Here is a 22,301-nt window from a genome sequence, read left to right on the forward strand (position 1 = left end):
TTTTCTAAATATTTATGGTACAAATACCATTAGGAAAAGCTGTGTGGGGAGTGCCAGTTTGTTTCACAATGTGTGTGGTGATATTTAACACACTCTTCATTTATTTCCATTTATTATTAGTGGGGGACAAAATTTTTAAAAAGCTACATGCATCAGAGCATGATGCGAAATATGAATTATATAGTCATTTTATTGAATCTTTACTGCTAATGAACACAAATTTTACAAAGTGTAATGACACTACTGAGCACTTAAGTTGTTAGGCTGTCATATTACAGAAAAATTATTTGTGCTATATAATCACTGTTTTCTTTTTCCTATTGTTTATTTCTGAGCTTGCTTCATAAACATTTATAAAGGCAGACATACTTGCTGTGGCAAATAACTGTTTTAAGACCGTAAACCTGACTGACTTCAGGTCCTTTGGTGCCCATGCAAACAAAATCTTCCTAGCATCTCCCGGCCAGTGATACCCATTTTGTTACCTGGTGCTGCGGTTCTTGGGTCTAGTAGTCATAAAACCTGTAATTTTGAAGCTTATCGTAAACAGGGATTAGGGGTAACGCCCGATTCCTGCATGTTCTCCACCAGTCAGTTGTGTGATGCCTTTAAGCAGACTGTTTCCGTCTCTCATTTTTTGCTTTTTTGCAAAAAGGTATAGTAATTGTAGCGTGGGGATAACTCATGAGACCTGTCCAGGGATTTCTCTAAGGGATAAAATAGGATGACTGACAAAAGTCTTTAGCTCAATAAAGTAGGTGAAGTGAATTCTTTATCCTTAGTGAACAGACTTTATTGACTCCACCTCAGAGCATCACAAAGGAAAGGAAGGAGGCAGGGACCTGATTTTGTCACTCTCAAAACCTTGGTGCTGGTTGAAAACCTGACCATTTATACAGGCAATAATAAGCGTTGCTCCTTCCTTAAAGAACTAGCAGTAGTTTCACATCCACCGCAGGCCAAAAAAATCTGAAAGGATCCTGAGTTCCAATGAAATAGGACAAAACTTAAAGTCATGAGTCATTAGACGTTCTTAAATGACAGTGTCTCCTGGAATGTAGACATAGTCGTACGCCTCTGCGTGTTAAGATATATTTGTTCAGGAGATGAGACACTCAGCAATTAAGCATTCCCATTGCTCGAAATTAATTAATTAACTAATTAATTCCTTTAAATTAGTTTTTTCACACATATGCAATAGTTCTGCTGTTCAACTGGCACTTTCATTATCCAAAGTCATAGACACCCACTTCTACCTCCCCTTTTGCCATCTCAGCTTGGATTTAGCCCTGCAAGATGCTGCTGAGGACTCTGGATATGAGTCTGTAAAGCACTTAAGAAAATTGCTAGTTTAAGACATCAGAGATCACAGTTAAGTCCATGGATCTGTTCGTATGTATTTTAAGAAAGTTGCAGCTAGGTTTTTGATCAGTGTATTCTGTATTTTGAATGGTCAAGTTTGTCACTTTTAGTATTCCTTGGGAGAAGAATCACTAAATCTCAGCTAATGGGTGTTATCACTGTACTCCATTTCTAAGAATTTTGAAATTCTTAGAAATTTGGAATACTCCAAATCTAAGAACTCCTGAAATTTTGAAGTCCTCAAATTTTGAAGTCCTCAAGAGTATTAAAAAAAGAATCACACGATCCAGACTAGTTGTGGGTTTTCCTCCTGCAGAGCAAGGCTAATGGAAGAGGAGATACTAATGTAAAGCTATTTGAATCTCTTAATGCCTTATCCACTCTATCTGCTGCTCTTCGTTCTGTCTGAGCCCTTTCCATCCAAATGAATTACATACGATAATTTTGGGTGTTATAATAAACAGATAGGCACCATAATAATGTATTTCAGTTAGGAAGAGGTACTTGGAAGAAATTGGTTTTGCTATACACATGATGTGAGACAATCAATAGTGCTTTAGTCTGACAAGCACTGTCAATATTCATTGTCACAGTTCAGAAAGTCATTAATGGATAGTTCTTCAAAAACCAATGCTTTCAACACACTAGAAGTGTTCAGATATGCTGTACCTGGCAGGAATTAATCATAGGTAAGCCCTTGGGATTATGTATAAACGTTTTGTAAATTAGGAGTGAAATAAAAGTCATTGAAAGGAATGTGAAATCATGTTCTATGGAGTTACAAAATCTTGCCAATAAAATATGGGGCTGTTTAGAACATATTAAAACATTTTACTTTCTGAATCATTGAGGCTCTGCCCAGAACATCATACCCAGGAAAACAGTCTGCTAGAAATATACTGTCTAGGTACATGACTTGTGGTTTAGTTTCTCTACTAAATTCACAGAAAGTAGTCACATAAAAATGTTGATCCTTGCCCTGAAAAGGTTAGAGCCTTGCGTGGTCCTTTTAGTTGTGGCCATAACAAAACCCTGGAGAAAGGCTTTTGTAAATTTACCTTGTAAATATGTTATCTACTGCTTATTCCTGCTTAAATTATAATATGTTTACTCTCATTGCATCATATATACAATTCAGTGCATTAAATTATAGCAAGTAATTCTTCATCTGTAAATCTCAGAACTTCCATTGACTCTGATGGTACTATTTCTGCAGAACGGTGTGATTTGGAGGTAATGTATCAATTCTTTCCTTCCACCTGTCTTCTTGTGTAAAAGCTCTTGTACAGATTTTATTTTGTGGTTTTGCATTCTACTTGGGTTTTATATGTTACTAGGAATATTAAGGCTGGAGTTGTGGCACCGAATGAGTATTCAGAGGATGTATATAGACCCAAAAAAAGACAGGTCAGTTTTTTCTTGGTGCAATTTTTTTGCAGAGAATTTAGTCTGTCGTTATCCTTCCTAATTTGGCTGATGTTATTACGGTGCTATCCAACATTGAGGGCCAAAGATGTATTCTTTCTTTTATGCCTAATGTTGTGCTTATTATATTTGCTTCTGTACACAATCTGTACTACACTTCCCTAATGCGATAAGTTGTTGTGATTTAATACAGCTTAATTCTAGCACAAGTTATCTGAGGAAAAGATCTTGCAATTTTTTTTTCATGCGTCCATTAATACCTTCCCCACCTGTGGGAGAGGTGGGGAATAAATAGAGACCTAATAAAGTGGCCAAAGTCATCAGAAATGCTGTGAAGGTCCCACATTGCAGCCAAACGTGGAAGTCAGCCGGTATTCAGGTTATGTTTTTGCTGCTGGATTGAAGTGTCCATGCAGCCACTTGCACAAGCAGAAGAAATTTAGCATCATATTGACCTCTGTTGGGTTCCGCTCTGCGTGTACTGTAAAAGGCCCTGGCACAACAAGACCAAGCATGTGTGTCCTTTTTCCGTCTCAGAAGCTCTTAGTGCAATACAAGAAATACGTAAGAGTCTGTGAAGGGGAGGGGAATTATCCTTCTTTCTGTGTTGGTTTTGAAGCATTTGTGTAGAAATGTCAGTGTAAGTATCTTCAGAAATTGCATATATGAGTTTATTCAGTAAAATGAATCAAATGGCACACCTATGAAGTTTTTGCAAGGGAACGTACAGTAGAACAAGCAGTAGTTTTTATTTCCTATCATTTTATAGTTAGATCCTTGAGTTTCCTATTTTACTTCTGTATGGAACTGCTTTCCACTTTTTTATATGCTTTGAAGTTTGACAGATCTTTTTCATGGAGGATTCTTCTGGTCAAATCCAGAACCTGAAATTTAAAAAGGAAGGTACTCCAAAAAATATTTATTGTGGTTTTTGAGTTTTATAACTACTTTTTTTTTTCTCTTGGAAGTAACATTTGGTCTTCTTAGTATTTCCAAATTTAATACCGAAGTCATTTTAATGTGGGGATATCGCGAGAAGAATGGTTTGGCAAGAGAAGGAATACTTCTAAATAAGAACTCTACATTTCTGGCTAAGCTTGGTAGTAGAACATGCTATCTAAACCCTTGAATTTCTGGGAGGCTTGGAGTTTCCCTCTGGTGACTCACACACGTTTAATAGAATAAAGTAAGAAATTCATCAAAATTAACTTTGCTGTTGTTTTTAGCTGGGCTCTGTACAGTTCAACATAGAACATACAACAGTATCCATGACAATAATTGTTCCTACCTCTAGATGTAGTTTTAACACCATAATTGCTGTTTCAGGTTTAAAACTTCTAGCTGGGTGAATGCATCTTTCTACACAGAGGGATCTTTACCCTGCTCTCAAGTCCCCTGTCCCACCATTCACAGTATAACCACATTCACGTCAGTTAAAATATCGTAACAAATCTGGTGTTTACTTAGAGCAAAAGATGTAGTTTAAGTGGGCATGAAACACTTCAGAGCCCCGCAGAATGGGAAACGTGGCAGGCATCTTACATGACTTCAGAGATGCTTTCACTCCTGCATCATTTGCGCTGGGGAAGCTTCACTGTAAGTCAGGAAAAAGCAAACCTAAGTATGAATCGCCGTGGACAGAATGACCCTAAGCAACAAGAGAGTCCCCAAACTAAATACAATTCACTTCACTGTTTCAAAGTACCATTAAGATGCAGAATTAGAAACATCCATTTGTTGTTCTTTTTATAGCACAGCCAAGTGACTTGGAATTTTAGCTTGTCCCTGCCAAGGATTGCTCAATTTTGAACAAAAAGTCCTCCACTATAATGTTAAAAAAGCACCAGCCATCAATTGAATGCTAATCTTTATATTCTGTGATACATTACTCCAAGAATGCTACCATTAAAAAATGTGAATTCTATTTTTCATAAGTGATGGATTATCGTACCAAGCTGTGTATTTTCCAGTAAAGTGTCCTTTTATTTGTCCTATGTGATTACTAGTTTGTGGAAGTATGTGTGGGGTCATTTTAGTGCTGTGGGAAAATGGAGAACTCTTCTGTTAAAATCAGTAGTGAAATCAGAAGCAAACTATGCTCTGATCATCATAGGCATGTGTTTAAATATTGCTTTCCTTAATTGGCTATGTTCTATTTACTTAAAATGAACAATTTGGCAAGTTTTTCTCCCTTGACAACAGCAAAGCGTAAACCATTTTATAAGTTTGGCTGTTAAAATCAGATTTGTAATGTAAACCACAGTATTCCAGGGTTGTTACTGTTGCTTAACCAGTTTTTTTTCGCTTGCCATTGTTTCATAATTGTCCACCTTTAAATATTCTCGTGCTGTTTATAACGTATGCAAAACTTCTTGCTACAAAATAGCCCAATAATATTGACAATAGTTTTCTTTTTGCTCTGTCTCTCTTCCCCTGGTTTCCCTATGTGAAGATCACGGCATTGCAGGGGAGAATCAGTCTGGAAGGGGAGGTCAGGGAGCATCTCTCTAACCGCAGCTAAACTATCCAGGGTACTATTTAGAAATCCTCTCGAAGGGACAAGGGACCAATTCCTGCAAGTTCAGCTTGTGGACAACACTGTGTTTTGGTGGATTTATTTATTTCTTTTCAAGAGAAGACGGAAAGCTATTCTTTCCTCAGAAAGCAGAAGCCTCCTCCCGCAGCCGGAGGTCCGTGCCGGGGAAGGCTGTACCGCTCTGGCCGCCTCATTTCCCTGCTCAGCGTCTGGGGAATGGGCAGGGTGAGAGAGCCCAGGACACAGAATAAGGGTTTTTCAAGGGTGGTGAGGCTCAGGTGATTTGTTAGGAAAATTTACAAATCTTCTTGTTTGGGGAAAACTTTGGAGAAGGTCTTCCCATGGCATTAGTGCTGCTTCTGGAGCATCCGGCTTTCAGTGTTGAGTTTCTCCTTCCGACTAATACTGCCTATTCCGATAGCTATGGTGGTGCCCTGTAAGCACCTCAGCAGAGAAAAAGTTAAATGTATGCCTTTGAAACTTCCTCCAGGGGATTTTGTGCAGCTGGGTTCTATGTCTTTTTGACACAGAGCAGGAATAAATTGAGCTCAAAATGTTTCTCTGTTTGGTAAATGCCTTCATATAATAAAATATAATCATTAGGACAGGAATACTTTTCTTTCCATAAATTAATGCATCTTGCACACATTTCATGGCGTATAGCCATGTTTTCTGTAACTGCATTAAGTATATATATAACGCTTAATCCATCTTGGCAAGAGAATTCAGACCTTCACTAGTGGTGTGGCCATCCATCCCTGCTCATAACAAGTAGTATATAGCTAATAGTGCGTAGCACGCTTTGAGTCCAGAGTTCTAGTTGAAAAATCATCCATGTGAAACTTGTGGGGTACGTGAACATTTCATGAGTAAACTGGTCACCATCCAAATACTTACAGGCAATAAATAATACAAGTCCGTGAATAACCAGCAGAGTGAACTCATCGTGTTTGCTCACAGAAGTATTAATCAGATGTTTTGTACTATCCAACCAGCTACACTGCTGACCTACCGCATGATTTTACTGGAGTGGCTATGGCCATTATTTTCAAAGGATGTTTGAGCAGACTACTATTAGTTCAAAAATATCATTTCACTGAAGCTTTTTCTTGTTATTTCCTTTAGTTTTCAGACTGAACTACAGTGCCTCTGACACAAATGACAGAAACAGAGTTAAAAGCAGATTAAAGAAGTTCATCTCCCGAAGACCCTCCTTGAAAACACTGCAAGAAAAGGGACTTATTAAAGGTGTGTTTGGTCTTATATAATTTTTTTGGAGTAAAAAGTAAAAATTCACAAATGAATCTTTTTCATTCTCGGTTAAATGAATAAGTGCGTGGGACAAATACTCCTTAGATGTGGTTTTGTTGCTGTATCTCACAAAATTTATACTGCTGAACTGTAAAGAAAAAATCGACGTATGGTTACATCTATCTCTGTGCTACCTGAGTACAGCTTCAAATCTTCTGCTTTGGTGTGCATGTGGTAGAAATCCCCCCGCTTAACACAGACAGTCACCACGCACATCATTGCAAATCAACATGCTGCACAACCCCATTTCTTTTGAAGAAAAGAATATTTATATTTTAGAATCTGAAATAGGAACTTCAGATGCTGTGCTGACTAATATGTTTTCTAGGGTAGGCTGGAATAGTTTCTGCTGTCTTCTCTCATTATTTTTCTAACTTGCCAACAAAATATATTTTTAAAAATTTAAAATACGTGCCAGTGAATAATAAATGCTTTCGATCTTTTTTGACTTTTTCCTACTCCAGTTTCTTGCTAAGTTGGTCAGCCATCACTTTCACATATCCTTTAAAAATTGTTTCTTTGATAAAACGCGTTTGTTAGTTTATCCAAGGAGTAAGTGTTTTGCTAAGAAGCTGGTAGTTAACTTGAAGGCAGTAGCTTTCTGACCACTAATAATCAAGCAAAGCCATGTTTTCAAATATTGTCTGGAATAATGCTTTAAAAATTTACACACTCCCAAATTATTATGTGTGAAACCCACAACTGCACATGCAAATTGACTAGAAAGAGGCATTCTGCCAGCGGCCCCTGTCAATCTCTGGAGTGTGTTTTCCAGTGGTGTGTCAAAAATGGCAAGGGTTTTGCTAGTGTGTATTAAACTTGTCTGTCCTGAGCCAAGAGATTGACCCCAGCCAGCAAAAGCTAAAGCAGCCACAAGAGTTAAACCCCAGCTGGGCCCATGTCTGAAGAGGAGGAGGAGATTTTATGAATTAAGTTCTTATGTTTTAGATACATGCAGAAATGTTCAGTGCAATGTTGCTTAACTGCAAGGAAGTCTTCATTGTATGAAATCATTATGTGCCTTAGTGATGGGCTTCTGCTTCTAACTGCTACAGAAACTTTAAAAAAAAGCCACTTATACGTAAATATGTATATTTACTTATACGTAAATTCGCACACCAAACTTTCAGGGTCTGTCCTTACACGTTCATAGTATCTGATTTCAATACATTGGAGGCTTTTGCCTCTTTGAAGTACTCTGTGGGTTGAGGGTGGGATTTGAATGCATCGTATTAGTTTGTTTCAGTTATTACAGTAATAGAGTAGTAATTTATAGCCTTTTAATTTCTGGATTTAAGGGGGGGAGTTAGTTTAATAAAGTGTGGCTGATGAATCTCCTGCGGTGTTACATAGGGATCAGATGTGATCCCTGCTAACAAATCCAGATTCATTAGCATAACTCAAATCCACCCTCTAATATATCTCTCTAGGAAAGCCAGATGAATTTGGTTTTGGCTACAGTTGCATTAAGCTCTTGATTCATAAATATAGTTTGGTTCTACCTGGGATAGGTAGGTATTCTTCCCTGGATAACGAAGATGCATGATCTGTGACATAGTAATTCAGAATCGGTACCCAGCACAGTTTTATTACCAAACCAATGTTACCATGAAGAAAACATGTTAGTTATCGACCATGAAGTTTCATTAGGATTAGGTTTTGGCCATGCAAATGAGGCAGGATTCGTTAACGCGGCTTAATTCCAATCTACGGTAAGTCTATGTGAAATGCTCATTTGATAAGGTTCCTTCATTGTCTTCACCAGAGTTTATCCCTTAATCTGTTAAAATGTTATGAAAATGCAGTTGCAGTGCTTATACAGAGCCCACTTTTAAATGTTAATTTTTAGGCTCACATTAGAATATTTTATATCACAAAATGCAACCATCCAGATTAAAAATCAAAAGCTTGCCAAATTTTGCATTACAAGATGCATCTATTTATTTTTCTAAAGGTGACTTAAATGGTTGCAGAAACCTCTCAAAACTATTTATTTGCTCGTTTCTTAAGGGAAAAAATGTTAACCAATTTTTACAAGAAAAAATTCCTCCAGCTCTGAGAACACGCATACTAACTTTTATCCCATAGGGAAATACTTCTGTCAGAATTGTAAATCCCTTAAAATAGGGGCTCGTAATAAAAGTGTGTCTAAAGCCTTGCAGGATATCTCGGTACCGAATTTCTGACAAAGAGCTGTTCTGTGTGCTAGTGAAGAATTGATATAAATATCTGTGAGGCGTGTGGTGTTAATTACTCCAATGCAGTGGCACTGTAGGTGCTGTGAAAACCTTCACTTTTCATCAAGTGCTATTCATATTTGCCAGGGGCACTATAAAGCTCTCAAATCTATATTGATTTTTTACATTGTATGTCACATTGGAACCAAAACTCCAATAAATTTAACACGTAAATTATAGTCATGAGTAAATACATTTTAAGGTGGTAAGTTCACTTAAACACAGTTCTGTGCTTTGTTAGTCACTGATGTGTACACACTTGGCCAGAAGACTCGATGCATTTCTCCGCATTAACCAAATTTGGGAATACAGACTTCAAAATTAAATAGCAGTTTGATCTCCTGGGGTACTTTGTTCTGCCAACACTGTTATCAGAAAATCTAGAAATTATGTGATTGTCATTTAACTCTTAACGAAACTTTGTTTCTTAGGATGTAACAAATACCCATGTAGAAAATAAAATAGGCAGTTAACAAATGAAAAGAGTAAGAAGTAGGAGGATAATAATCAGACAAGGGAATGTGGCAGACCAACATGTAAATGTTAGTTGCATGTTGATTTGAAAATGAAGACGCGCCGATGCTTTACATGACAAAAAGTTATTTTTGTCATCGCTGTCCCATTCGCTTTTTAGTCCTTTGCATAAAAGAAGCCAGAATGGGAACAGCACATTGGCTCCATTCATTGCGATGGGCTGGTGACTGGGGCTTTTCATGCTCCAGCGAGAGCTCTAATGAAGATCGTCAGTCCTCCTCCGTCCATCTCACTCATGCTTATGCAAAACGTCTTTGGTCTAGAAGCATTTTTAATCATTTTTAAGCTGATGTGTAATACAGGATTTTTATGGAATATGCATGTGTCTATATGCACACTTCTGTTCGTGGATATCCGCGCATGCACACACACACTAGAAATATTAAGAGGCATGTTCCATGTCTGCCATTTTAACAGTGTTATTTCAGGAATAACTGTGTTCAAATTTATATGCTAGGGCAGGGGTCTTCAGTTCCTCGGGATTGAAATATTCTCAGAATTTACAGAATCTGCACTAATATGCTAGAAAAATAATATATAAATCTTCTCTTTTAAAACTACTTTATAGTCTATAATTGAACTTTGATCTTTATGTTTGAGCTTTGTCATGATTTAATATTACCCAAAATGAATTGCCAACCTTCAACTTGATATTGGCCTGCTAACTTCCTGATTTCTGAGCCTTTCTAGTCCAGAAAAAGAATAATGTTTCTGTGAAACCGTGATTTTAAAGCTATGGTGGTTGCGTTGGTAATAGACTATCACAAAATACACTTTCAGTAAATGGTAAAAAAGCATGAGTAACAACTTAATATAAATGACACTGTGGGAAATGAGGAAAATGCCGCTGGCAAGAAATTAAACTAGGTTTTTTTGGGGTAGGTTTTTTTTTCCCCCCCAAAAAAACTAGACACCGAAGGAACTTCATTGATTTTATTTCTTAAGTTACATTAAGGCAAAAACCAAAACAGCATAAAAATTGGAATGGTTACAACTGTTTCAAGATGAAAATAAAAGCCACTCAATTGCTAGTGAAAGGAACTAGCTGTGATTTGGCTTGATAGGCTACGGAACAGGGCTCAGCATATGTTGGTGGCTGTGCAGATAGCAGCACAGAGATCACCAACCATTTTATTTCCAGACAAGGGAAAATGTCTCATATGTCCCTGTGGACCTTGGAGCAGTTCAATGTAAAGAGTGTAACACTCATGAGAAGTCCAAAAGAGTAGATTAAGACCTACCTATAGTATGTTCTGTAATTCTTCTTTAGCAAGTGATCTGGTGTCCATTTCCTAACTTAGGGAAAGTTAGGAAATATTTCCTTTGACTTGCAAGGGTATTTCTTTCTTTCCGTAACCATTACATGGACTTTTGGAAGTACGTTTTCCAACCCTGTGGATAGCCAAACACCGGACAGAGTGATTTTCTCCTTTGACATGATGGTCAGAAATAATTCAGATAATTTTAAAATATCTCTTTTTCGGAGATCTGTTTTGAGGACTACAAAACAGACTCACTCTCTTTGCATTCAAACGAGCTCTTGTCCCCAGTAAAACACCATCATTTCTTAAAAGAGACCAGTGTCTGCAGTACCCTCTATTTTCCCTTTTCCTGAGAATGTGAAACAAATCTGGTAGCTCATATGCCACTTAATAGTAACTGTTCACAAATGTAATTTTTTTTTTAAATTGATGACCACCACAGATCAACGCTATATAGTAAATCTCCAAGTTAAAAGGACTGGCAAGATGCCCAGCTAGCATAAATCAGGGGAGCTCCATTGACAACCTCTCTGACTTCAGTAAGCTGAGGACCTGGCCCACTTAATGTAAAAGCGTCGTTGCATTATTTGGAGCCCCAGCCTGGGATCAGCATTATTTTAGTGTCTGACTTAATATTTCAACTCTACAGATTGAGCAGCTAGAAGCAACCTTTCAGAACACGGCCCTTTCCAACCACCTCCCTTCCCCTCCAAAAAATTCAGTGCCATGGTACCTACTGTTCTGCCTTCTCTCTGGACATTCCTCTCTTATTTTGCCTTTTCCTTCTCTGTTCCCTTTTTCCCTACCAACGTTCAAACACATATAAAGAAAACAAACAACTTAGATGTTGATACAAAACTCTAGTGGTCCAGCAGTTCCAATCCAAATGTAGCTCCTGGAAGGCACTGGATTACCTAGATATATTTCATGTTTCTAAAAACTTTGGCATTACACAGTTACACCTTCTCCTCTTATGTCAGAATTTAAGCTTCTGCCTGAGAAATGGGAATATTAGCCATGCTCTTCCCTGTTTTTTTAATAAAAAACACTGAAGTATGAGTTCCTTCCAAGTGTGGCCACATCTCATCCATGGACACCAAAACCGGTTAAACAATGACATTCTCAGTGAGGATGTGGCTTTAGTGATTTTGTTTTAATTGTTTCTTTTCCAGAAGTATTGTCTCCCACAGACTAGATTTCTGCAGCTCAGAATTAGTGGCTTTGCTGCAGCCTGCGAGAGCTACTCGAAAAAAGTAGCTCTGTCAGGCTCAGGGAAAACTTGAAGCTCACCAGAACGAGCAATTCATTGCAGCTGTAATCATCATTTTATATTATACAACTTGCGAATGTCCATTCTCTCCTCTGCTGGTCTCTCATTTTACATCCATGTGCGAAGCTGTCACACACCCCACCATCTTAAATAGAAAGTTTAATGCACAGATATCAGGGATGTGTAATGTAAACCATACCACCAAACATATTATGAATATATTGCTCTTCTTAAAAATGCTTGTTGGTTTTTCATACTACAGTATTGACTAACTGTCTGTGTTTGATGTATGGTTTACCAGCCTGATGTAGACTTATGGTTAGAGCTTAACTTGTTAGTTCTGCTTTTGCAGCCAATTCAGAATAACTACAGATGCCCCAAGATATTAAAATTGACTGCTCAAATGGACTCAGTGTGGGAGTTTCATTGGTTTTAAATTGATAACAGCTGAAAGAGTGAATGATTAAAGCTGTATATGGGCATAGTATGCAGCTCCTTTGTACAAGCTCTTGTGAACAGAATCCACTGTATGGGAATTGCCTTTGTTCTAATAAAAGATATTTCTGAACAATTGTTAGTTTAAATTTTTAAATGATGAAACAAGAGCATTTCAGGAGCCTATAGAGGAAATAATTCCTGAGAAACTGGAATAAATCTGAGAAGATAAAGTGGATATCTATTCAGAGGGGAGCATTTAAAGTTAAGTAGCATTCCATAAGGTGGTAATTGTGTCTATTTCCCAGGCATTTGAGTTAAATAAGTTGGATAGGAAACATAAACCGTCATAACAGGAGGTTGGGAATGTTGTGTACATCTTTTATTTTTTTTTCCCCCCAAGTCATAAAAGATGAAGTTTTGAAGTGCCTTATCACAAATAAATCAAACAAAGAGTTTTTTGCCTCTTTTATCCCTTTGGAAGAAGTTCTTATTTTTTGAAAAAGTGTCCTGGATAGCTTTCCCTTAAACTAATTTTAAAATATATACACACACCTATAACGGACTAAGAAAATAATATTTTAATCTGAGTTACACATAAATCTAGTTAAAAAAAATAGTAATTTGCCATTCCTATAATTCCTTGTTTTCAACATACTGCACAAAGGAATCTTAACAGAGTTTTCCTGAACTATGCCCGTGCCCTCTAAGAGTGTAAATATGGCAGTGTAACTACTGCCATTCCCATGTTTATGTACAGAAACAGATCCAGAAAAAAAATCAATGGAGTAGAGAGAGTCATGGAGTTTGCGCTTCAGGAGTACCCAGAATTCCAAGTATTTGGGTGACTCTTGAGATCATGTACTTAAAAATACTCATGAATTTCTAGAAGGGGGAAAAAATCTCCAAAGCAGTTCTGTGTTGTCATTTTACCATAGTCTCTTTTGATGTCCAGCAACTACTAATGCTGATTTGCTGCCCCTTCCATTCAAGACAAAAAAAATCCTGAATGCCTGTTTTCTAAAGATGAGGTGTTTCAACGCTTAACTGCAGGCTACAGAATGTGACTATATCCGTATACTGAAAGATGTATAACATGAGGTTAAACATTTTGCTAAAGATACAGAACCTGCACCCAGAAAAGAAGTAATGGGCTAGGTGAGAATTGCAAAACAGTTTCCAGCCTTTTCGGAATTTCCTCGCAGGAATACCAAGTATTCTCTATTCATACTGGGGATTAAAAAAGTAACTGCAAACTAGTGTTGGAAGTTGGTTATAAAGTAGTTATAATAGGCAAGACGCTGAACATCCGTGCATTAATTTTCTTTCAGTTCCTCATGTATTGTCATCCAAACACAGTGCAGTTCTTTGCCTGTTTTTCTTCTGAAATTGTTTACAAGTGTCTTTGTCCACTAAATAAGATTCATTTTTACTTCTTTTTAACATAATTTATGTTGGACACCATTCCATATTATGCAAAGAATTTGACAGGTCTCTGCTAAAATTTTAAAAAACAATTAAGATGTCAAAAGAGGAAGTGCTAGTACATTTTAATCATAAATCTCTGTATATATAATTACCACTGAAGGCAGCTATAAATGTTTTATGAAGAAAATGTAACCAGACTGTGCTTTGTCAGAAACATAACCCCAAAACATGTAACAGACTGTTCGCTAATGCTTAGCGCCACACATGCACACAACCTTCCTCGGTGTAGTTCTGTGAACCCAGTCCTCCATCCCTTCTGCATCCGAAACTCCGACTAACTTAAATTCAGCCTTTGATGTACTCTACCAGAATGCAGATCACATGCATTGGGAGGTGCTGGAATAAACTTCCCACATACATATCAAGAAGTCCAAACCATCCCATGTACCCCACCGTGTTTCCCTGATTGTTCCTTACTCTTGGGGTATTAGGAAGGAAAAGGCAATTGAGTTGCTCTTGAAATCTAATCTTAGTAAGAAATAGTAGTGATTAATGATAGGAAAGCAAAGCTTTCCAAAGCAGAAAACAAACAAATGTTTTTTTGCCTGTTAGTGAGACAAAGGTGCGCTGCTTGGAGGAAGAAGCACTCAAAACTGATTGTGGTGGAAGGTGGTGGGACTGACTAAGGAGGAAATATCCAGTGCCGTGGGAGCTGTAGAGGACAGCAGGAGCTCCTGCTGTTCTGCAAGTGAGCGTGCTTGTTGGGTTTGATGTTCAGAGCCCAGGCTTGTGCTAGCACCCGTCAGTTATCTACGCAAAAGTTTTCAAAGCCTCTACACCAATTTCCAACTTGTAGTACTATGTTGAAATGCTATATACCCAAAGACTGTCTCTTCGGGTAAATGATGACAGTACACTCCTATTGTTTGAGCATTTAACTGGCTCCTATTGAGTAGTTTCTCTCATCTGTTTGATTCATTTTGATTCTAGCTGACAACATCCCCATTACTGATTGCTCTCTTCATAATTTCTCAAACACAGAGAGTAGAAATGAGGTAGAGGAAGCTAATTAGTAATCTGAAGAGTTCAACCTGCTTATACAAATCAACATAAAGATCAACATTCCAAGTTGATCAAAATTTTAAAATCATAAAAACTAAAATAGCATTATCTCGTTAAATGCTTATTCATCAATGAAAGAACACAGATCATAAATTAAAATTGGTGTAAGATACGCAATCCTCATCAAACAACATCTAGTACCTTCTATTTTTTAAACAGGCCATGTGATGACAAATACCCTCCTGTAAAGATGAGATGAAATTGTACTAAGTCTTAATGATGCAAAGTAACGAAGCCCTGGCATTCTTACGGTGCTCTATGACAAGAGTGCAACTCTGTGCAATATGAGTTTCAAGGCTGGACCGTCAGTTAATATCATGCAAGATTTTGGATTCAACAAGATATCGAGCTGTATCTCTAAAATGGCTTTCACTCTTTTGCAGTAGGTTCAAGCAAACTCCAGAGACCTCCAAGCATTAGAAGGGTCGAGGTCAATGTCTAAATGGCAACTGAGGCTTGAGCCTGGAGGACCTATGCAAGTCCTACGGGCAGCAGGTAGTGAGAGGTTTGGTTCTGCGACAGAAGGTAACAACCCCTAGGACTCAGAAAGGATTTCCTTCCAACTTTGTCTCTCCATCTTTGAATTTTTAATTAATATGCAAACTCAGAAGAGAGAAAAATCCCACTACTAATAATATGCCTTAATATATTTTCCTCTTTTTTTCCAAATGTAGATCAAATTTTTGGGTCCCATTTGCACTTGGTTTGTGAGCACGAGAAATCTACAGTCCCTCAGTTTGTAAGACTGTGTATAAAAGCTGTTGAAAGAAGAGGTGAGTACCTTAATATTTAACACAATTTTTTTTCCCTATTTGTAATCAAAACTCTGCTCGAATTGCCAGGATAGGCAGGCAGTTCAATTTATGATATAGTTATGAACTGAACTACATCACATTCTGTATCTTCATTTTCTTTATATGATAAGACACTAATAGAACCCATTCGTGCTGATTATTCCTTATATTTTGTTTGACATGTTGTTGTTTTAGTCTTTCTCTGGGTAAGCAAATGCTAAACGTCAATAAAATGTCAGTAACTTTCATTCTGAACTCTCCAGTGAGCATAATGCCAATACTTTTTCCTAAATCCTGAACTGTATTTAACCAAAATAAATGTTGTTCTAGTGTGACCATATTTTTTTTTTAATATGTGCAGGTGTCTAATTTTTACAGTTATTTTAACAAGCCATAATATTGTAAGAATATTGGAATGAGTATTCATACTCATTAAAAGTTTTGATTAATTTAATAAGAAGGATTTCATGGTATAAAAAGATGTGCTTAACACCGTTGCCTGCCTTCCTCTCTTCAGAGTGTATCTTCTCTCATTGAAGGTCATTTTCTTTGGAAGGTACATGCTGTAGATGCAGAATCTTAAAATGTATTGTATAAAAATGTGAGGCTTCATCACCATCTGTTACAAGTTTACAACTTGTTCCAGGGATCTGGGGAAACATATATCTTGCAAAAGATAGAAAATTTATTTTCAGAATAAGGCTGGGTGAACCCATTGTCACTGCCATATACTGGAGTCTCAGAACAAGAGAACCAATGAAAAATAAAAAGATACTTAGACCGTTAACCACAAAGGAAAAAGCTATTTTAATTCCATCATTGTTACCTGGTTTTATAGTGAAAGGTGCAATAAAACTACCCTGGAGTTTCAAACTCTGAGAAATTCATGCTTTAATTATACAGCAAAGAGAGCATTGGGATATTATTATTCCCAGAATGATTGGCAGGAAGTCAGAGACTAACAAAGTGGAGATCGTTCAGTAGGGGGAGATAGTAGCATTGGTTTTTTGGAGGAAGGCTGGAGGCTGGATAAAGAAAGAGACAAAGAAAGGGGAGAAATGTGTGAAGTGACTATTAATAGAGGAGGAATTGTGAAGAGAAATTCAGACGTGAAAAGGAAAGGCAGAGATTAGATTATAAAAATGCCACGCCATGCAGAACATGTCTAATTGACTGGTTACAATCTTTGCACAGGTTCTTCAAAAGATGCACTAGATATTTCATAGATGTTTTGTGGTATCTGACCACTCCTCCAGGAGAAGTGAGGCCAGAGGTCTCTGCAATGTTTAACTGTAATAGAAAAATCCAAGAAACGTAATTAGATGTTTATTGTCTGTGTGATTATCAGAGAAACGTTGATGGAAGAAAATGAAAATATCACTGTTTCTTCAGAGGAGTCCATCTTTCGGAGTTTTGCATTATTGTTCTCACGTTTCCTTCAAACTTGTTGTGACTTCAGAGAAGTCTACCCCTTTTAGTTAGTCTGGTATGTAAATAAAAGCTAATCATATGGCGTGAGATAAAACTTCATTTTATCGCTGTATTTATGAGTTTGTATTTGATATACAGGTTTTTTTTCTATTATTATTTTCTTGGATTAAGATGCTTGCATTTATTCACATTCTATTTACTCAAAGTGTTGTTTTTGCTAAGTTCTGGCATAAACTATCTCAGGACAGCAGTAATTTATGTGAAGCTAAGTCCAATGTTTATGCAAGCTTCTGATGACATTTTATACCGGGGTTGGTATTAGGAAGCAGTATGTGGAGGTGCCAAGTCTCCCGGCATGGCTGAGACTCAACAGATCTGAAGCCCTCCTCTTAATGGCCAGATATGCCTCCAGCCAAGATACTCAACTGCAGAGTCATGGGAAATACTTATGTACCAATTATGGGAAAGGCACATTTAATGAAAACTGTATGTTTACTTTCATAGTCTTAGTAAGATGGCCTAGATACTCAGTACAGCTGGCATACTGGCTGTTGTAAAAAAGCTTTTTTTCCTATTTAGAAAATATATCATCTACATACTGTAACTGTACCAAAAATGTTACTTGCGTGCTTCATTTCAGATAAAGGATTATTAGGAAAAAAGACCATAAGAGACTAACCCTAAGTGTTAGAAAACATTCGTACTTTGCTGAATGGTTGTGTTCTTATTTATAAGCTCATGGCTTTAATTATTATTTACCTATTGATTTTCTATTTGTTTTTCTGATTTTTAAAACATTATCGCTGTGCACAGAAAGAAAGTCTAGCAGTGATCTGAATAAACCATATTAATTAATACATTTTCCTGTGTAGATGAGGTTACGTACAATATCCAACTGTGGTAATATTCTCCCACAGATTAAAAATGTAGAGGGTGTCATTAACTTTTGGCAGGGTTTCCTGTTTAGTTTTTTATTTTTAAATGAATATCTACATTGAAATCAAAGGAATTATTCTGAAATTACTTTGCTGCAACTTAGATCGGGTTTTGGTCATTTATCCCCCAGGCTACTGTTAGCTTATTCACCATTTCAGGACAAGGGTGCTTTATAAGGTCTGGTCTAAAAATTCTCACACAATAATGCATATTTATCTGTCTGGCCAGGATTCACTTGTTCAAGAGTGAATTCCATTTTTTCAGCCTCGTCTGTTGTTTTTAGTTATTGAAATAGGACTAGGAAGGAGAAGGTCTTTCTACATTTACTCAGCCATCTTACAGAACTGGTAGTGGACTTTCATAAGGAGAGTCAATAAAAATGTGCCCGTTCTTGTAAACTTGCAAGGCAGTTGTGACATTTAATACATTTTTTTTTTATCAAGCTCAGTTTTTTTCTTCATTCTTCCTGTACTATTTATTCATCCATAATTTTTGATTAACAGCTTGTCCCGAGTATTTAGCTATACAGACCTGTGCCACTGAAGCCAATAGTAACTATGCAAAGAGCGTTGTACCCTTGGTATCTAATGCAACGTTTCCTAAATAGGAAACAGCTCCCACATATATGATGTGATCCAGTGAGGATAAGAGAATAATTCTGTACCGTGCAGTGATCACACTGAAGAAATACAGTGGCTGCTGAAACATTTCTAGTGTTTCTTCACTTTCTGCTTTCTCAGGGACTTGGAGGGAAAGTTTCTGATGGAACAGTGTATTCCTTGTTTTTTCTGTGTAGGCTTTTACTTTGCCATCAACATCTACTTTTGGATGAACCTCAGGCTTTTCTGAGGCTATCGGTTGACCTGCCTTTTTCAATCTGTATTCCACGCTCTTTCTTCTCCCCAGAAAGTCTCTGATAGGTAACCCCAACCCTGAGCTGAGCAGTGCAGCAAGGAAAGCCTGGGACAATCCTCCCAGTGTACTATAATTCACATGCTGTGCGCTCCTGCCAAGGGTGGGGCCCATTGCAAGATTTTTGGTGTTTCTAGGCCAGATATTATTTCCAGTCATTTCTTGAGTCTCCTATTTATTTTGTTATCCATGACCCTTTAAAAGTCCTGGCCGGTTTTTTATATAATTTTTTTTTAAATATGTGAAAGGCATGACTAGAACGCATGAAAAAAATAAAAATACCAGTCTGCGTTGTACCTAAACAAAATGCCACCCAGTACTTCTCAAAAAACCCTGGCCGGTTTTTTATATAATTTTTTTTTAAATATGTGAAAGGCATGACTAGAACGCATGAAAAAAATAAAAATACCAGTCTGCGTTGTACCTAAACAAAATGCCACCCAGTACTTCTCATAGTAGAGCTTTATCGTGTGAAAACAGTCCGATACTGACCTCTTTTCCAGGGATGATAATTTGTCTGTGTGTCTAATGACAGAGTAAATGAACACCCCGAGCAGTCAGTATCCGAAACCTATCGAGAGTATCCAGTATAGTTTAGGTTTTGTAAAGAAATACAGTACTAATGCTCCAGGGAAATATAATTTAACTTTCATCTCTCTTTTGAAACGTCCTTCATTTTCTGCCTCCATTCCCAAATCCAAGTTAGTGTTCTCAGATCAGCCTAAATGACTTGAAAAATGGCACTGCAGGCAGCAAGGCTGATGATTACAGGTACCGTTTCCATTCTAAACTGGACATTGCAGACATTGTTTTCTGTTGCTTTTCTTGGAGCACAGGATGCTCTGACAGGAATGATACACAAAATTACATATTTGATTCAATGCCTAAAAGCCACCCTGGGATCCATAACCTTGCTTAAAGATTTAAGAAAGACCTTTAGTCCACTTCTGAGAAGGTTCTTAGCTTAGAAAACTTTATCTTTCAACTTTACTTCTTAGCAGCTGTTATGTTTTTTTGCTGTCGTTTGTTTGACAGGATCCAGTTATAGGTTCCGATGTCTGTTTAAAGAAACAGGGAGGTTGTTGGCTTTAAAATTCCCTTACTGCTTGTGTGTTCAACATTTTCCCAGGCTTTTCTACATAGTTTGCCAAGTAAAGGGACTGACCTTTTGTAGCAAACACTTTTTCATTTCTAAATGCTCACTTTGATTTTTGTCCCATTTTATGCTCATTCCAAACTGTTTACAACCCACTAAAAATGACTGTGAATTATATGTTTGTGTAATGGATTCCTTTTGTGGTTGGAGTGGAATGTTTACTTTGAACAATTAGTTATCTTTGGGCAGATTATAGTGACCTGAAAAAAGAATGGCTAAAATTATTATAGTACCTTAACTATTTCCTTTTGTTATCTTCTCTGTTTGTTCAATGTATTATTTACTGGGTTTCGTTGCTCTGAGCCCCAGTGAACAAATCATCTGAAGTAAGAGCAGTGACAAAAGGTCCCTGTGCAGAGTAGGGCTCTTGGTCTGGGGACTGCTCTGCTGGGGTAGGACCGGGTACGTTAGGGAGACTTCAGAAGTGACCGTTAGGCTGGGTGTGCAGTTTTAAGAAGACAGGGTTTTGAAGGACGTTTTAAGCCTTTGCTCTCTGAAAATCAGGTTTCTTAAAGGTATCCAAAGTTTGGCAGCCCGAAGGACCTAAAACCAAGACTCAATTTGGCTTTAATGTCCATAGCTGTGATTCGATTATGCGTAACGTCATTGCAGAAATACACACAGAGTCTCATACCGCAGAATATTCAGTGTTTAAGGAAGAAAATGTCTTTATGGGCAAAGATAAAGTACCTTATGTGATGTAGTAAAGAAATACAGTCATCCTGATGAAGAGAAATGAAGATAAAAATGGTATTTTAAACTACCTCACCTCCCAAATGCCATGCTGTCCTGTGACAGAAGGTTGTGTCCCTTTCATCAGTTTTATCTCTTAATCTAAAAGCTAAAGTGCAGCTAAAAGCACTTTAAAACCTATTTAGAAAAAAAAAAAAAGAAAAAGAAAGTGATATTTCATTACCTTCTAAATCATATACTGCTTAAAAGGTAGTCAGTATTCTGGTAGTAAGTTTACACAAAGGAGAGTTGCTTATCTTAAGGAGTTAAGCAAAGAGGGAATGAGTTTTAAAAATACGTTGTGTTGTGAATATATTTACCTAGCTAGGAAAAAATGAGTTTTTAAAACAATTTAATGCTATCTCATTTTCTTATGGAAGAAAACACTGCAGCAGAATAGGAAAAAAAAATCCCGAACACCTCCTGAAGCTGGTGACTCCCGTGCTGGGATCACTAACTTTGGTGGGGTGTAGTTAGTGGGTTATAGGAGCCCAGCGAAGATGGCAGAAGACATGAGGCCTGTGCAGCCAAGATATGTATGAACAGCCACTGTTTACAACCTCTAGCAGCTTGCGCGTCTCTACACGCGTTGTAATCCTCCATGTTATTAGATTTTTGTTCAGCAACTTGCTCCGCCAGGGCGTATTCAGCTTAAGCGGTATTTTTTATGTATTTAGTTCCCAAGAATGCTTTAGTCCCTTCCCTGAGGACCTGAAGAAGGCAGCTGGAAAGTACAGGGTAGCTTTGCCGGTGTGCTCACCACTGTCCTGGAGCATCCATTAAACGCAGTGTTCCTGGGCTACTTCCCAGCACGAGTGGACCAAACCCGTCAGCCGGTGGCATAAAGGATTTGTTCTGGCAAGGTTTCCTTGAGAAGAAGGGAAACCCCAGGAGACCAACCTATCCTCTGCACAGGGCAGTTTTATGTTTCTGTCTGAGTGCAAGATTATTCTCCAACAGCACTTGGCCCCTGAATAACCACTGAAATGTATTTTATTTGTGTTTTCTCTTTATGGTATCTTTTAGCATATTTCTATCCTCAGAGCAAGAAACTGTTCCTGAATAGCAGTTTGTTTCCTGCAAGCTCATTCACTGATTTTCAGTACTTATTCTCCTCTGGAAAGGTATTTTCCAAACTTTTTTTTTCCCTCCTCCCAGGCCTACACATGCTTCCTTGCTTACTGTGATATAATTTTACATACTGTTTCCAGTGGCTTTAGAATTCAGTACCCTGAAAGTACAGAGATCATATTGCTCCACCAAATGATCTGAGCTCCCAGTTCTGCTAATTTTGTACTGTTCATTCTTTCCCACTTTGGGATAATCTATTATGCTTGGATCCAGGCACGCACTAAAAGCTAATACTTCCATGAAGAATGTGCGATTTGTACTGTTTAGCTTGTGATGAGATTCCTGAA

The 22,301-nt window shown here is 37.6% G+C and overlaps 1 protein-coding gene across 1 annotated transcript in view; it reads left to right on the forward strand.

The window, feature by feature from the left end:
* Positions 1-22,301, forward strand: part of ARHGAP15 (Rho GTPase activating protein 15) — a gene marked incomplete at its 5' end in the record, with an annotated part of 80,480 nt that overhangs the window by 18,310 nt on the left and 39,869 nt on the right. The window contains 2 exons of the mRNA XM_010292269.1: positions 6,449-6,571; positions 15,597-15,695. Coding sequence (XP_010290571.1) covers positions 6,449-6,571; positions 15,597-15,695 — 222 coding nt within the window. The remainder of the gene's footprint in view (positions 1-6,448; positions 6,572-15,596; positions 15,696-22,301) is intronic.

Source organism: Phaethon lepturus, unplaced genomic scaffold (genome assembly GCF_000687285.1).
Source record: "Phaethon lepturus isolate BGI_N335 unplaced genomic scaffold, ASM68728v1 scaffold19888, whole genome shotgun sequence".
Taxonomy (NCBI): domain Eukaryota; kingdom Metazoa; phylum Chordata; class Aves; order Phaethontiformes; family Phaethontidae; genus Phaethon; species Phaethon lepturus.